At 57.2% G+C, this 16302-nt stretch overlaps 2 protein-coding genes across 3 annotated transcripts; one reads left to right on the forward strand and one right to left on the reverse strand.

Annotated features, from left to right (window-relative positions):
• Positions 1-2184: 2184 nt before the first annotated feature.
• Positions 2185-9864, reverse strand: GALT (galactose-1-phosphate uridylyltransferase). Its single transcript, XM_054055140.1, has 12 exons — positions 9750-9864; positions 8487-8656; positions 8335-8410; positions 8167-8215; positions 7823-7952; positions 7487-7543; positions 7061-7183; positions 6797-6929; positions 6269-6352; positions 6026-6180; positions 5824-5924; positions 2185-5645 (listed from the first exon to the last, which is right to left on the reverse strand). The coding sequence occupies exons 1-11, from the start codon at positions 9811-9813 to the stop codon at positions 5859-5861; spliced, it is 1107 nt and encodes a 368-aa protein (XP_053911115.1). The 5' UTR covers positions 9814-9864; the 3' UTR covers positions 2185-5645; positions 5824-5858.
• Positions 9797-15059, forward strand: SIGMAR1 (sigma non-opioid intracellular receptor 1). 2 transcript variants are annotated; one of them, XM_054055141.1, is made up of 4 exons: positions 9797-10037; positions 11420-11620; positions 12135-12227; positions 12525-15038. In XM_054055141.1, the coding sequence occupies exons 1-4, from the start codon at positions 9812-9814 to the stop codon at positions 12749-12751; spliced, it is 747 nt and encodes a 248-aa protein (XP_053911116.1). In that variant the 5' UTR covers positions 9797-9811; the 3' UTR covers positions 12752-15038. The 2 variants fall into 2 exon arrangements, with proteins under 2 accessions (XP_053911116.1, XP_053911117.1); XM_054055142.1 differs by lacking the exon at positions 9797-10037 and having other exon boundaries at positions 11522-11573; positions 12525-15059.
• The last annotated feature ends 1243 nt before the right edge of the window (positions 15060-16302 follow it).

Here is a 16302-nt window from a genome sequence, read left to right on the forward strand (position 1 = left end):
AACAGTTTGGGTGCACAAAATGAGCACTCTCCTGGGAAGCAATGTTTTGGGGCAGAAGCCAGCCCCTGGGATGAAAAGCATTTTCCTTGTATCTGTAAATGCATGTGGGGTGGGATGGAGCCAGATCCAGACCTGGAGGGTGTCACTCTGGGGTGTCACACCAGGCCTCACGCAGCCTAGAAACACCTGCAGGGCTGCCAAGAGGAGCTCCTGCTGCCTCGTCAGCTGAGGTCGATGGGGTTTGGCCTCCATGTTATTGACCCTATTCAAGCCATGGGGAAACTGAGGTGCAAGGAAGAACAGCAACTTGCCTACTGGGACAATACATGCAGCCCAGGAATCCTACCTCTCAGCCTAAACATGCCACCAGAAGGAAGCGGACAAGCTGCTGTATGTTATAGACCATCGCAAGCACAGTAAGTGACGGATTAAACACCAGAAGCAAACAGGCTGCAAACACACTTTTGCCTTTTATCTGTCATGTTTTGTTTCATGGGAGTCATTTATGAGGATGTTTTATTGCAATCAAGAGTGGCAGCAAGCATGGGGAGCAGCAGATGGCTCGTCCCAGCTCCAGCCGTACCCTGAGGGGCTCAAACCACCCTGGGTGCACTGAAGTAGGTGGATTGGCTTGGAGCTGGGCAAGGGAGCCTCAGAGCACCAGGCAGGCTAGAGACCTACTAATTACTTTCTCATTAGCATCTAATTAGATTATCTCCACCTCCTTCACCTGTCCTGAGGACTCTGCCTCTGCCAGGAGTCACCTCATGCTCAGATGAACCCCAGGAGGTGACTTTCCACCCTGATCCATCTGAGTGTTGGGATGTCTCCCTGCTCCTAGGGCTTTGCTACTGACTCCTCAGCATCACTGAATGTAATTAGCAACTTGCTTCTTTGGAACATCAGAATGAAGGGGGATCCCTGCGTCCTGGTGACCATAGGGCAGGCACAGATGTTTGTGAGTTCTCACAGCTGGCTCAGGCAGCCGAGGAGTGCCAGGCACAGATGGGGTGCCCTGTCTCAGGCACAGCAGAAGCCAGATGGATTTCCCACTGATCCTGAGCATTGTGAGATATCCTGCCTTCTCCCAGCATTTCTCTTGCTGGTGGATAAGTCTGTTTTGCAGTCAAGCACGGCTGCCCCAAGCTCACACTTGACCCCTGCCATTGCATCTGCTCTCCTCCCTCCCTGCCTTGTTATGTTTGGGGTGAATCCAGAAAGAATCTGGGCCTTCCTAAGGCTCTCCTTGCTCTAAATTGAGCTCTCTGATCATTGGATAGGGCACAGGATGGGAAGAGAGGTTCAAAACCATTTGCACTGCTCGGTCTCCAATACTGAGCAGAGCCCCAAGATGCCTCCTTAACCCTGAGTGTGCAGAAAATTCAAGGGGAGATAGAGGAATACACTGCTCAGTAACCACACGGGTGGAGGCACCTCAGGGTGTGATGGCATTTAATTACCTGCATGTCCCAGATGATTAACAAATAAAATTCCAGCTGTGGCACTGCTGGCCTAAACCCATGCAGAGCCCATGGCTCCGGCAGGCAGCATCCAGACATTGCATTGTGCCCACCTGGGACCAGCAGCCCTCCCACGCGGTCCCTGAGGTCTCTAAAAGTGCCTTCCATGGAGGTCTCTGTGACCATCAGCGGAGGAAAAAACACCAGCTGGCTGAGGCATGGGCAAGTCACCTCCAGAATTTCTTCCTGCTGGTCTCAGTCCCTTGTGAAGTCACTGCCAAGGCAGCTGCTGAACCCAAGGGAGGTGCTGCAGGCAGCCTGGGACAAGCTGGGTGCTGTTTGTTGCTACAAAGGTTGTTATAGTGCTCCTGTGGGTCCATCTAAGCCAAAATCTAGAAGTGGTTTGGGTTTTGTTTTTCATTCTACTGGTACAGCAGACCTCCCCGCAGCACGAAGCCGCCTGCTGCAGGGCACCAGGGCGTTTAGCATCTGTTTAAAATTTGTAATTGTTTTCACGTTAAGTGCCTGATGATGCCTTTTAGATAGAAATAGGTCAGATTTAACCTTCCCTCCTTCCCCGTTTCATTTCCCCTGCCTTCCTTCCTCTTTCCCTCTCTTTCTCCCTCCACTTCTTCCTTATTTCCTTTGCTTCCTCTTTCTTTCCACCCTTTCTTCCTTCCCCTCTTTCTCCCTTCCTTCCCTTCTTCCTCCCTAGAAAAGTACTGATTTCTTCCTTATTATTCTCCTAAAAGCCCCACTCAGTCACAGGCAAGGAGAAACTCAACAGTAAGGGCAAAAACAACAGTAAAACCAGAATGAAATGACAGCCATAAACCCAATACCGAGAGGAACAGTAAAACTGCAGTTTGGCAAGAGCCAGCAGGCCTGCACTAATACTTTTTTTTTCTGATTAAAACACTCTGGTCACAGATTAACTTCCTTTGCTCAATATTTATTGTCTCACCTGCACTGGAAGGCAGGGAGGAGTGGAAGAGGGGTGGGCAGCATTTGGGACTTGGGGTCTGCAGCACGTCTGCAGCTCTGCAGCCTTCGGCAGCAGCCTAGGACATAGACATAGAATCAAAGGTGATGAATGCGACCCTTGTAGTTACCATCTGTTATTAAGTACTCGTGACAAAGGGTCTCTGTGCACTGGGGCAGCATCCTGGAACAGCATCCCAGGACTTATTCATGGCTGCAAAAGCAGTCAGTGTCAGAGCTGGGGACACTTGGAGTCTCCCAAACACACAGGACGGGGGCAACGATGGAAACAGGCACTGATACAGTCGGGACAACCACATTGGTTTGTCTGAGTCAAACCAAAGCCCCAGCAGCTCTGGGGAAATCACATCCCTTGGCTGCCTGACTCATTTCTTTCAGTGGCATCAGAAAACTGGATGGAAATGAGACTAAATTCCTGCCTATACTCCCTCAAGTGTCTATATATCCACATCCCCAGCTGAGCTTTTCCTTTGCTCCTTGCAGAGCACAGGACATGCCAGCCGAGCACAAAATCACCAGGGCCCTTTCCTAATCCCTCACAGCCCTATTAATGCATTAACTCCATGCTTGAGCTTCATCTCGGCTCCCCTTGTTTCCTCCACCGACTGCCCCGCTCATCCTTCCAGAGCAGCTCAGGGCAAGGATTCCAGGGAATGTTTAATATTTGCCCTGATGCCGGAGGATGGGGGCTTAGGAAAAGGGTGACTCCATTGCAGGGACACTTTTCCCAGGATGATCTCCAACAGCTCCCCTGCAGAAGTAAAATGGCTTCAAGGCACATCCCTACAGGCCTCAGTTTCCCTTTGATGTTTCCAGGTCAGGAGCAACAGCCAGGTGTCCCACAGCCCCCACACTCCACCATTCTGCATCCAGCTAGATGTTTATAATCTCCTCGCTATAAATCACTTTTTTATTACAACTGGACTGTAACTACCACAATATAGAAGGCTTCAGGGCTTTACAGTATGGCTGCAATGGTTCCTATAAATCGCAATGCCTTTGCATCCCCAGCAGCTCCATTCACACTAACCCCACGCCTCCCTGTGCCACTGGAAAAGCTCATTGCTCCCTTCCAGCCTTTCACACCCCTTCGCACACCAAGAAAAATACTGGGGCAAGAGGAGGTGGATCTTATCAGTCATGAGGGAGGGGGGGAAATCAGTCTAGCCAGGGTCCTGCTCTCCCACCCAGATGTAACCCTTGCTCCTCCCCCACCCGCTGCTGACTTCTATCCTGAATGTTTCAGTTTTCTCTTTAGGGGGAAAATTAAATTTTTAGTAAAAATACTAAATTCTGAGCTATTTTAGCAGTAGCTAAACTCCTGCAGCTGCCACCTGCCAGGAAGGGCATCCCGGCACTGGTACCAGCGCTCGTCAGCATGCGCCACTTCCCCAGTTTCCATCCTAAATCACAACATAACAGGCTGTTCATTAGGCACTGTTTAATTAAGCAATATGGATCCTGCCTCGATATTTACAATCCCACTTGTTCTGATTTATTAGAGAGAGAATCTCGTTTTTAAAGACAGTGACTGTAAAGTTTAATACCGCTTGACTTACTGTGAGTTTCATTTACGGCCCCGGGCCGAGGCTCTGCAGCCCAGGCTGGGAGCCGGTGGGCTATTAAATCAGAGCTAACTGCGCGTGCAGGGAGATGACTAGCTTCGTTACAACCAGTTCAGCAGCTAATTACACCAATCTGGATTCCCACATTTAAGCCAATTCATTGCCACTTTTCCAGGGCCCTGGGGAAAAGCGGGGAAGTTCAGAGGGACTTGTTCGATGAGAAGGGATGGTGTCTGCAATGGGAATGGTTGCAGAGCCCAGACAGATGCTGCTCGTCCCAGGAGGAAAGAGATGGGTTTGCAAGAGGCCAGACTCTAAGCTGGACACCCCTACGCCATGGGGGAGAATGCTCTGTACAATGATGGCTCCAAGCTCAAGGGTCACCCCAAAACCCACTGTCTTCTCAAAACTCTTGGGCCCCCAGGGAGCCCTGAGGCCAGGTGGTGGAATGTCTTGTGGGCTCTGGGATGGTGCTGCCAGGGAGGAGGATGGGAGGGCTGCATCCAGCCTGGCTCTGAGCCTCATGCTGGCTGTGGTCCCTCTCCCTGCTCCAGTCCCATGGGTAGGGATGGGGGAAGCAATGCACAAATTGGGCAAGGAAGGCACAGCCCTCCCTCCAAATCGTCAACTTGTAGGCAGCGTTTCTCTCCTTGCAAGATATTTCTAGTCCCAGGAGTCCACTTATGGACTTGACAAGGATAGGGACCTCATTAAGGAGTTAAGAGAATGGCTCTTTAGTGACAAATAAAAACTATTTGTGCAAAGACGTGATGGCAGATGGCTCTGGGCATCCCCCCCGCCCCCATCAGCTGTGGGGAATCACTGTTCAGGACCTACCCATGCACAGCTCCAGGGCTGCCCTGGGGGAAGAGCCAGCTGCAGCATCGCTCAGCTCAGCCCAGGGACCAGGCTGCTGCTGCTCTATGCCAAGGAGAGCTACAGAGAAGAGGAAAGGCAGCAGCAGCACCACAAACAGAGCCGGGCGGCCTCGCAGCCCCCACGCTAGTGACAATCCAGCTCCTTGCTGCATCCCAGCAGCTCTGCCCAGTACCCACATGGCAGTCCCAGGGAGGGAGAAGGAAGAGAAGCAGTTGTGTGAGCCCCGGTCAGGCATCTCCAGCCAGGAGCCTCCATGCAGTGAGTTTCCCGGGCCTCAGCCCTCTCCCAGGAGGCACAAACACGCACCTTGGGCAGCATCAACTCCTCCCTGCTTCCCACTCCTCCCGAGCCTGCAGCGCTCAGACAGGCTCAGAGCTCCCCCCAGGGAGGAAGAGGAGGCAACGCAGAGACAGGTTCAGCTACAAGCGGCACAGAGGTGCCAGCAGAGCCCCTGCAGCCCCCAGAGTTATCCCCTCTGGGCAGCTGGGTGCCCCTAACAAAGACCCCAAACCTCCCACCCAGGGCTGAGAGCCACCAGGGCACAGGCAGAGAGGCACGTTGCTTCCAAGTTTTATTGGCCAGTGGAGCTGTGCCCATCCAAAGGACAGGCGGTGCTCCCAGTCCCACCACTAAGACTGGACCGGGAGGAAGGTGAGCCCTTTAGTGCTAGTATAAGCACACTTTGGAGGCAGGAAGACGCAGACTGCAATGGAGAAGAAGATCACGGGAACCATAATGCCTGCACGAGGATGCCACAGGATTAGGACTGGAGTACTTGCACACGCAAAACCAGTCCCCAAGCCTGACCCAACCATGACAAGGCTCAGGAGAAGCTGGGAGACCCGAAGACTCACAAGTGATGAGTTCCCAGGCTTCAGCTCTCACCACCCCTAGCTGACTCCTCTCCCTGGCCTCACCCAGCAGAACCAAGGACCAGCTCCACTGCTTCCCATCACGATGTCTCCTTGGCCCTCTGCTTGTAGTGCACCTCGGGGAGGCTCCTCAGACGCTCAGCTGCCTGCAGTGCACAGTACAAGGGGCAGCCAGTGTCCGGTCCTGGGGACAGCCCTGACACAGGGACACCCTGGGTCCCCACATCGCCACCCAAGCTGTGCTCACCTGCTCTGGTGTGAGGTCCCGCTGCGCCTGTGCCAGCATCTCATAGCCAACCATGAACTTGCGGACGGTGGCGGAACGGAGCAGCGGGGGGTAGTAGTGGGCATGGAGCTGCCAGTGTCTGCAGTCCTCCTTCAGGTAGGGGCCCGTGGGGGCTCCTGCCAGGGGTGCAGACAGTGCAGGTAGGGGACTGGGACATTGATATGCATATGAGAGTCACGAGGGTCCCCCCGCCATGCCACTCACCGTGCCAGCCCATAGAATAGGGGAAGGAGACTTCGAAGAGGTTGTCGTACTTGATGAGCAGCCTCTGCATGATGGAGGCCAGGCCTGCAGGGGAATGCCTGGGAGTCACATCCCAAGCCAGTCAGCCCCTGCCAAGGGCAGGCAGCACACCTGGCTTCCAGAGAGTCACCCTGAGCCCCCTTTCATGGGTAGACATAGCGAGAGGCAGGAGGAACAAGTCCCAACCCATGCAGACAGACTGAGCAAAGCAGCAGCAGGAGCCCCTATTTCTAATCAGTCAGCATCCCAAGAGAACAGAGCACCATGTGCTTCATCACCTCAAAAAGCATGGCAGCTCCTCCACCAGTACAGCTGTGGTGGATGCCCTGCTCCTGCTGCTGCATAACTGGGGTGCTTGTCCTCACCTCAAACTAAGCCTGGTAGTCCTGCACCTCAGGAGGACGCAGATCCTCCAGCAGCAGCAAGTCTGCCACAGAGCTGCCTCCTAAGGAAGGCTGAGCCCAAAGGGCATGGTACAGGGTCACTCACTGTCCCTCTCGCCCTCACGGAGATCCTGGAGGCGGCAGACGTGACGGCGGGGCAGCAGCAGGGTCTGGTAGGGCCAAGTTGCCCAGTATGGCACCACAACCAGCCAGTCCGTGTTCTCCACCACCACCCGCTCCTGTGGGACACAGCACTCAATGGGGACAGGCACAACGCCAATGTTCTGGGAGTGGGCACTGCTCCTGGGAGCTGGGGGGCCTGCCCCAGCACATATCCAACTCCCAGGAAGGACAACAGGCATGTCCTCACCTTCCGGCGAGACTCCTGCTCAGCATACTCCAGCAGCATGGGCACGCTGTGTTGGCTCAGGTGCTCCCGCTGGGTCCGGTCCTCCAGGTGTGCCTCATTGGGAAGGAAGCTGCTGGCCCACACCTGGGAGGGACATAGGGGCATAGGGTTGCATTACCCGTACCTCGTACCTCCTTGTATTTGCAAGGGAGTCCCGGCCATGCTGCCCATCTGCAGGTCCATGCTGCCACCAGGTGGAGAGTCCAAGGTGGCAGGCACAAGGGACAATCCCCAGGAGGGAACAGAACAGGCACGGGGACGTCCTCCAAGCAGAAGGCTTTGGTGCCAGGGCAGGGGGACTCCTGTCTACATCTTCTGCCTGCGTCTGCTGCAGGGTCGCCCATAGGGACTTGTGGTTTAGCCAGGTCACAGGTGGGACAGCCTCACCTGGCAGTGCGGGTGTGGGTTGGAGCAGCCCATCATCGCTCCCTTGTTCTCAAAGATCTGTGGAGGAAAAGGTGAAGCTAGCAGGTGCCAGTCCCACGGTTCCTGCTGCGGGCTGCCTTGGTGTCCCTGGCACACCAGGACAGCATCCCGCAGGAGAGTGGATCCTCACACCTGCCTGGCAAGGCTGAGGAGTGCATGAGGAGGGGACAAAGGACCTACATGTGACTGGAACAGTCCCAACCCTAGGTGATGCATGAGCATCCAGTCCTGTGTTCCCCACCGCCACCTGAGACCCCCAGGGTAGGGAGAGAAAGATAACCCCCGCCAGCTCCGGACCTGCACCCAAGGGTAGGAGGCACCCAGCTCGGCCGCCAGCTCTGCCCACGCATCGATGACAGCCCGGATCTCCGTCAAGGACATGAGGGGCAGTGTCAGGTCCGACCAGGGGTGAAAGCACATCACCTTGCTGTGGAAGAGATAGATGTGGCTGGGGGGCATCCCCAGCAACCTCCCCAACCCTGTAAGGTCACAGTGGAAGAGGGAACAGGACCTCCAGAAAAAAAAAGCAGGTGTCCTTGGAACAGGCAGCACAAGAAGGCAAGTACGCTCAGTCCAGCTTCAACCGACAGGTCCTGGCTGACACTACAGCCTAGACCCTCCAGAGCTGTGGGTGTACTCACCACACACCCCGAGCTGCTGCTGCGCGAAACAAGGGGTGATCACTGTCACCTGTGGAAAGACAGAGAGCAGGAAGCGAAAAGGTGCTGCAGCAGCACCCATGCCTCTCCAGGTCCCCCAGCACCTGAGCCTGGGGGTTCCCAGCAGCCTGGTCTACCCCCAGACGTTACCAGGCTCAGGAGCATCGGTCTGCAGCGCAGGGAAGTCATTTGGGAAAACAAAGGTGCCCTCATACTGGGGGTTCACCTGCCGGGGCAATAGACAGGATCAGGGGGGCACAGGGCAGTGGAGAGAGCCCGGACACCTGGGTCCCTGGCGGTACCTCGCCGTTGGCCCGGGTGGCCCCAGGGCAGAGGGGGTTGTTGGGGTCCCAGCGGGGCACATCCTCAGGGGGTGGCTTCTCCAGCTGCCCCTGCCAGGGCCGCTTCACCCGGTGGGCTGACACCAGCACCCAGTCGTCCCGCAGTGGGTTGTAACGAGTGTGCTGATGCTCTGTGGGGAGAGGGACATCAGAGAGGAAGGGACAAGCAGGGTGACAAGGAAGAGGAGCTTCAGTGGAGCAAGGCATTCAGGAGGTGGAAAGGGGAGTGGGGCAACAAGGGAGAAGGGAAAGGGGTGACAAGGCGTCTGGCCAGCAGGGCATCTGGGAAGGTGCAGCGAGTGGGGCGACAGGGAAGAGGGGTGTCAGGGGAGTAGGGCATCCAAGAGGGAGAGGTGAACCAGACATCATGCAAGCAGAGAGCCTGGGAGGGGCAAGTGAGGCAATAAGGAAGAGGGGAACAAGGCAACAAGGGGGGATAGAGGGGAGGAGGGCAACAAGGGAGAGAGGTGATAACAGGGGGATAGAGGAGAGCAGAGCGACAAGGGATAGGGGCAACAAGGGGGGAAAGAAAGGAGTGAGACAACAAGTGAGAGGGCAACAGGGTGACAAGGAAGAGGGGAGACAAAGCAGAGGGGATATAGGGGAGCAGGGCAACAAGCGACAGAGGCAACAAGGGACAGGGGAGCAGGGTGACAAGGGAGAGGGGTGACAAGGGGAGATAGAGGGAAGCAGGACAACAAGGGAGAGGGGCGATAAGACAGGGTAGAGGGGAATGGGGCAACAAGGGAGAGGGGAAAGGGGTGTCAAGGGAGGGGGGCGCCAAGGGAGAAGGGAAAGGGGCGTCAAAGAAAAGGGGTGTCAAGAGAGAAAGGGGAAAAGGGCGTCAAGGGAAAGGGGCACCAAGGGAGGGGAGTGCCAAGGGAGAAGGGAAAGGGGCGTCAAGGGAGAGGGGTGCCAAGGGCGAAGGGAAAGGGGCATCAAGGAAAAGGGGTGTCAAGAGAGAGAGAGGAAAAGGGCGTCAAGGGAGAGGCGGGGGAAGGGTGTCAAGGGAGAGGGGCGTCAAGGAACAGGGGAAAGTGGTGTGGGGGAGAGAGAAGCGGGGTAACGAGGGAGGGAGGGGATCGGGAGGCAGACCTCGCGGCCCCCACCCCAGCCAGAGCGCCTGCTTTCCCCTCACGGCTCCCCCCTCCCTGCCCCAGCCCTGGGCACGCTCCCGCCCCGAGTCTCCGTGCCGGGCTCTACCGGGAGGCACCCCGGCCGTACCGCTGGCGCAGAAGCGGCCGCCCCCCTCCTCCTCCTCCTCCTCCCCGCGCGGCGGTGGCTCCATGCCGCCTCTCTCCCGGCAAGCCCGTCCCCCGCAGCCCCGCCCCCCCGCGCCTGCGCCCGGTCCGGAGCCGCGCGGGATGGGGGCGGCGGCGCGGCGGGCGCTGCGGGCAGGGCTGGCGCTGGGTGTGCTGGCGCTGCTGCTGCAGGGGCTGCGCGGGTGGCTGGCGGCCAAGCGGTACGAGTTCAGCCCCGCCGAGATCGCGCAGCTGGCGCGGCACCACGCGGGTACGAGCGAGGGGGTGGGTGGGGTGGGGGGGAGAAGGGTACGGGGAGAAGGGGGGGAGGGGAGAGGAACCACGGAGCGGGGAGCGACAGCCTGGAGTGAGGAAGGGACCTATAACGGGCGCGGGGGGGAGGGGGGAGGATGGAGGGGAGTGGGATACGGGAGGGATGGAGATGGGAAACGGGAGGAATGGGGTTGGGGAAAGGGGAAATGGCGGTAGGGAGAGGGGAAAAGGAGCCACGGAGGGGTGAGCGCCAGCCTGGGACCCATAACCGGGCACGGAGGGGGCGGAGGTGGGGGAGGATGGAGGGGAGCGGGATCCGGGAGGAGTGGGGATGGGAAACGGGGGGAATGAGGGTGGGATCCAGGAGAAATGGGGATGGGGGGAGGGGAAGAAGGGAAAAGGAACCACAGAGGGATGAGCACCAGCCTAGGATGGGGAAAGGACCAGTAGCTGGGCACGGGGGTGGTGGGTGGGTGGGGAGGATAGAGGGGAGCGGGATCCGGGAGGAATGGGGATGGAGTCCAGGAGGGTTGAGGATGGGAAACGGGAGGAATGGGGATGGGGAGAGGGGAAAAAAGGCATGGGAAGAGGGGGAGAGGAACCACAAACGGGTGTGGAGCATCCTGGGGTGGGGAGGGGACCCGTAGCCGGAATGTGGGATTGAGAAGATTCCGATACAAGGGGGGGGGGGTCTGGGATCACGGAGGGGAATGGGGTCAGGAAGGGGATGGGGAGGTGGGGATGGAGCAGCAGGAGTGGTAAATAAGGAAGCATCTACCAGGGAGCTTGGGGATGAAGTCAGGAAGCAGATAGGGGCTGGGAAGCTGGGAGTGGGGCAGCAGGAGTTGGTAGACGAGGAAGGATGTTCCGTGGAGCATGGGGGAAGTGGGGTGAGGGCATGAGACTGTAGCGAAGGAGAGATGGGGATGGGGTAGTGGTATCAGCCAGCCTGGCTGGGGCTGAACCTCTCTTAGGGCTGGGGTTGGGACAGGGCCAAGCCCCAAGTGGGTCAGGGGGCAGCAGCCACCCCACAGCTAGGGCTGGACAGGAGGGCTGGCCCCACAGGACACAGGGTGTGCAGTCACAGTGGTGTCATCAGGGCAGGGCCACTGTCATCTTGCTTGAGTTCCCCATGTAGGCCAGCTGCCAAGGTGGGCTGTAGGGCTGGAGCACTCAGTGCTGCGCATCCTCCATCACTGTCCAGGGAAGCAGTGGGGCCGGGTCAGTTGCCATGAGGGCTGAAAGCTGGAAAGAGGAGACATCTTCTCCTAGGCAGACTCCTCTAAAGATGTTCTGGGAACTTGTGGCTGTGGAAGGGAATTGAGGGCGCCAGCAGGGCTTGCTTTGTACAGGGACTTATGGTAACCTCGGCTGCTGCAGGTTTGGACCATGAGCTGGCTTTCTCCAAGATCATTGTGGAGCTACGGAAAAAGCACCCAGGCCACATCCTGCCAGATGAGGACCTGCAGTGGGTGTTTGTGAATGCAGGCGGATGGATGGGCTCTATGTGCCTCCTGCATGCCTCGCTCACCGAGTACGTGCTGCTCTTTGGGACAGCTGTTGACACCGGGGGACACTCAGGTAAGCAGGGTGACAGGGCTGGTGGGCGAGGGGGTTCTCTGAGCTACTCCCACTCCATTCATTTGGAATTGGTTGCTCAGCTGTGGTGTGCCTGGGGCAGGTGCCAGCTGCTCCACTTCTTTTACAGTGTGCATCATGCTGGAAAGCGCCTTCTGTGTGGGGATTAGCCCCTGTGGTGTCCTGCAGCACCCGCAGGTCCCTGTGCATGCCATGTCTTGCGGCCAGGACTCTCTGCATCCAGCTGGCAGGCATCATGTCTCCCGGTGCTTCAGCAGGGAGTGAATGCCAAACACGTTGGAAATTACATGGCTTAAGGACACTGAGGAGCCTGGGCTGGTGGAATATGGCCAGCCCCACAGGCAGCCTGGGTACAAGATGTAGCTGTGCTCCTCTCTGTGTCAAGGCCTTGGAGCTGGCATCCTTCCCCCTAGAGGGTGCTCCATGGCTCAGGCATGAGCTCCCAAGCTGTTCTCAGCAAGGATAGCCTGAGCCAGTGCTGTCTGTCCTCCCACAGGTCGGTACTGGGCAGATATCTCTGACACTGTCATTTCGGGGACTTTCCGGCAGTGGAAGGAGGGGACCACCAGAAGTGAAATCTACTATCCAGGTACGTGCAGCACCCATGGTATCGTGTGGGCTGCATCTGTGATCAGGGGCTCAGCCACTCAGCAGACTGGTCCTCTGCTGTTGCAGAGCCTTTTCCTTCCCACTGGCAGAAGCCAGGAGCTCACAATGGGGTGGTTTGTCTCCCCAGGGGCAAATCCCAGTATCTCAGTTGACGCCAATAAAAGAGAAGTGAGCAAGGCTGGGGAAGGCTTGGGCTGCTGAGCCAGCAGCCCAATCTCTACTGGGGGTCTGATGTGGGGCAGCCACTGTGAACCATGCTGGTTGTGTGTGTTGGCAGGGGATACCATCGTCCACCAGGCAGGAGAGGCCACATCAGTCCAGTGGAGTGCGGGCACCTGGATGGTGGAGTATGGCCGGGGCTTCATCCCCTCCACGCTCGCCTTTGCCCTGGCTGACACTCTCTTCAGCACTCAGGACTTCATCACTCTCTTCTACACCCTGCGCGTCTATGCCAAGGGGTTGCTCCTGGAAGCCAATGCCTTCTTCAGCACCTGGGGCTGCTGAGCCCAGCTTGCCCGGGCACCCTGCTGGGCACAGCTGGCTCCTCTCCTCCCAGCCTTCTTCCCTTTTCCTCCTCCTCCCAGAGCCCAGGCTCTAGCAGAGGTGGCAGGAAACCCCCGGTGCCTCCTCCGGGTTGCTCTATCCTTCTCCATGGGCCAGCTGGGTGCCAGGACAGAGGCACCATTGTGGTCACAGCAATACAGACCTGTCAGTTCCTGTTACTACCTGCCTTTCCCGTCTTTACAATTGGAGCCAAGTCCTGCTTTTCCATCCCTCAGGGCTGGAGTAGCCTTGTGGGGTGTGAACACCACTGCTTGCCCTCAGCGTGCAGTGGGACACGGGCTGGAGCTGGCTGTCCCCAGGCTCTGCAAAATTTCTGCAGCTCCCCAAGACACCAGGAGGATGCCACCTTCGGGGCGCAGTGCGTGGGGTGAGGTGGGTTAGAGCACCCACTGTAAAGGTTGGCCAGGAGATTCTCTTCTCCCTGTCAGGCTGCCAGGGCTGCAGGCAGCGCAGGGTGCTGTGTCCAGCTGGCAGCATCTCCTGTGGCTCTGTACCTGCTGATGTGGGCTGGCAGCACACAGTGTCACCCTGGCAAGGGGCAAGATCTGCACTGGGAACCCCCAGCAGTGAGGGGATTACCAGCCTCTGTGCTGGAGGTCCCTCTTAGTTCCCTGTGTATTATCTGCCCTCGGGGATAGCCAGGGATGAAAGAAGGTCCAGTTACCCCACAGTCCCCCTCCCTACAATCCCCCCTCAAGGGGGAGAGCCACCGTCTGTCGCCTTAACCAAGAGCCCATTCTGTGTGGCCTCTGGGCTATGCACGTACCTAGTGTTTGTGGGATGCCGAGCTGCTACTAACTCAGGATGGGATCTCACCCCTCGGAACACTTTCCCTGGCTGTGAGACCCCCTGGGCACAGCCTTCCACAGGATCCTGGCCACAGAGGGAGTGCTGCAGCCTGGCTGTGGACCCTGCTTGCAGCCCTGCAGCTGGACCCGTGTGGACGCACTGCTTGGTGGAGGGCTTTCACCTCTGCGTTGCTGCCAAACTATCGTGTGTGTCCCTGACCACCAGGCCTGTAGCATGTCGCTCTTTCTGCTCCCTGGATTGTCCTTATCCTGTTGACTGGCAGCCCTGCAAATGGGCTGCTTCTTATTTGTCACCTGAAAAGAAATATCAGTAATAAAATTGTTCATCCTACCTTCTTGGGTCCTCGGGAGAGTGTCTAGAGCATTCTGAGCCCATGTCCCAGGGACAGTGTTATATCCATCTAGTGCCAGGCTCAGCACTGGTCCTGCTGGCAGCTGGGGACAGCTGAGTGTTCCTGGGCAGCTGGCATTATCCCACCTGGGGTCCTGGAAGCCAAGGGTGCAGTGCTGGGCAGGATCAGGCCTGTCTCAGCTCCTGGGAACGAGCGAGATAGGCTGCTGATACTCTTCTCTGCTGTAGTTTCTGGGGACCAAAAGCCTGGGCTGGTGTCAGGGTCCTGCTTCCATGGGGAATCCAAGAGTCTAGGGGTGCTCTGTCTTTTTAGGGGACAGTGCTGATGCTGGATGTGCAGCCCTGGGGGTGGACAGGCCCAGGTGCATTGAGTTGGTGGCCCTGTGGAGTTCACACATGTCCTCTGGTGTGAAAAGGGCTCAGGAGAGAATTGCAGGAAATGTAGGCTGAATGTGTGTGTGTGCGCAAATGCTGGCAGACAGGTCACATGCACGTGTATATACAAACGCAAGCAAGGATGGTTTTGTGTTTGTGTCTTGGCAGGGCAGGTAGGCATCCGTAGGAGTGTGCATGCATAGAGGTAGAACAGATGGGATGGCACACGTGTGTATATAGGTCGAATAATTGGGCATTTGTACAGTCAGAACAATTGCACGCATGTCAGTGCTCAGACACATATGGGGACGACACTTGTCTATGTACACGTCTGTAGTCAGAAGAGTCATTTGCGTGCTTGTGCCTGTGCAGGTGAGATGCGTGTGCACACGTGTGCACAATCCTAATGCACACGTGTGTGTACAGACCAACGCGATAACTAGGTATATGTGTGTGCATGCCTATGCGCCCATGGGCAGACCATGTGTGCACACACATGTGTGTGGGCAGGCTGTGTGTGTATGTGCCTGTGTGTTCCTGTGGGCCACGAGGTCACCCTGGCCCCGTGCTGTGTCCATTCCCTGGGGTTTAGCAGGGCCCTGTCAAGGAACACAAGCAATCCCGTGCCGGTCTGCGCAGGAAGGCGCTAACTCAGCAGCTTGTATCAATACCGCTCCACTTACAGCGAAGGCCACGTAATGAAAATCCGATGGGCACGCTGGTGGGAGTAAATAAGTATGCCATTAAAATGAGAAAATCAAAGCTCTGGACAGGTCTTTTCTCTTGCCCATTGATTTCTTTTATTACGGAAATATTGCTGCTAAATAACATTAGTGTGAACAATCTCAGCAGTGTTTTCCGTAGCGCCCATGTCAATAGCTCCATCAAGAGCGGGGGATCTCCCCCAGCCTGTCCATGGGGCCGGCAGCCCCATCCAGGTGAAGGGATGCTCCAGGAGTGTCTTCCTCACCATCCCCAGCTAAGCTGGGATGTACCCAGCAGAGAAACCAGGCAGCACGTGGTGGCATAGGCATGTGCCACCGGGATGGAGCCAGGCTGGGACCTGGAGCCTTTGCTTTGCTGCGGCAGGACAGGTTGTCCTCATCCCAGTACTGAGCAGGTACAGTACCAGGCATTCAAGGGTCCCAAAAAGCAGCCCTTCCCTTCAAGTCAGGTGCTTTTAGCCTGTTACAGAGTGGGTACGTGTCCCCAGTGACAGCAGATGAGACATGGGTCCTGGACACAGCATGTCACGCAGGTTCTTGCTGTCTCTGCCTCTTCCTCCGCCTCATCCATGCCTCAGTGCTGGACTGACCCAGCTCCCTGTAGCTTGCCATACTTTGGTTTACAAGGAGAAACTGAGGCATGGTATTGGAAATCATCCACAGTCACCCAGCTCCAGCACAGCCCCTGCAACAAGAGCACGGCTTATACTCCAAGCTGCCACTCTCCCCGTCGGCTGCCCACACACAGGCTCCCAGCACCCTCTGAGATGCCCACAGGTGGCAGGGACATCCCTGAGGGGCCAGTGGACGTGACCAGGACACATGGGGGATATGCATCCTTTGATATCCAGAGGCCAGGTGGGATTCCAGGGCACCTCAAAGGACACCAAACACCTGTGGGGTGGCAAGAGATGGGCAAGGAGACTCAGCCACGGACACCTGCACTGTAGGTCTGGCTCTGGCCCAGTGCAGCTGAAGTGACCACAGGTGGCGGCTCTCCGGAGCTGTCACCAGGGAGAACATTGCCCACCAAATACCTTCTCTCCGCAGCTTGCTCTATCTTTCTGTCCCTCTGCATGCAGTGGTTATTGATCAGCCCATAGGATCTATCTCCCGATTTCTCCTGCAGTATCTCTCTGCTCCAAGTATCTCTCAATCTGCTCCCCTGTCTGTCGTGCCCGTCTATACCTCTAGTATCTATTTGTGCTGCCTCCACCGCAGCTGTCGATA

This window comes from Cuculus canorus, chromosome Z (genome assembly GCF_017976375.1).
Source record: "Cuculus canorus isolate bCucCan1 chromosome Z, bCucCan1.pri, whole genome shotgun sequence".
NCBI classification, from domain to species: domain Eukaryota; kingdom Metazoa; phylum Chordata; class Aves; order Cuculiformes; family Cuculidae; genus Cuculus; species Cuculus canorus.

Coding starts and splice junctions, on each gene's coding strand:
- SIGMAR1 (XM_054055141.1), top strand. CDS start 9,812: ATGCCGCCTCTCTCCCGGCAAGCCCGTCCCCCGCAGCCCCGCCCCCCC. Junction 11,621..12,134: donor TGACACCGGGGGACACTCAG/GTAAGCAGGGTG, acceptor GTCCTCCCACAG/GTCGGTACTGGGCAGATATC. Junction 12,228..12,524: donor AAGTGAAATCTACTATCCAG/GTACGTGCAGCA, acceptor GTGTGTTGGCAG/GGGATACCATCGTCCACCAG.
- GALT (XM_054055140.1), bottom strand. CDS start 9,813: ATGGAGCCACCGCCGCGCGGGGAGGAGGAGGAGGAGGAGGGGGGCGGC. Junction 6,353..6,796: donor CCGTGAGGGCGAGAGGGACA/GTGAGTGACCCT, acceptor ATTCCCCTGCAG/GCCTGGCCTCCATCATGCAG. Junction 5,925..6,025: donor GGGACCTCACACCAGAGCAG/GTGAGCACAGCT, acceptor TGTGCACTGCAG/GCAGCTGAGCGTCTGAGGAG.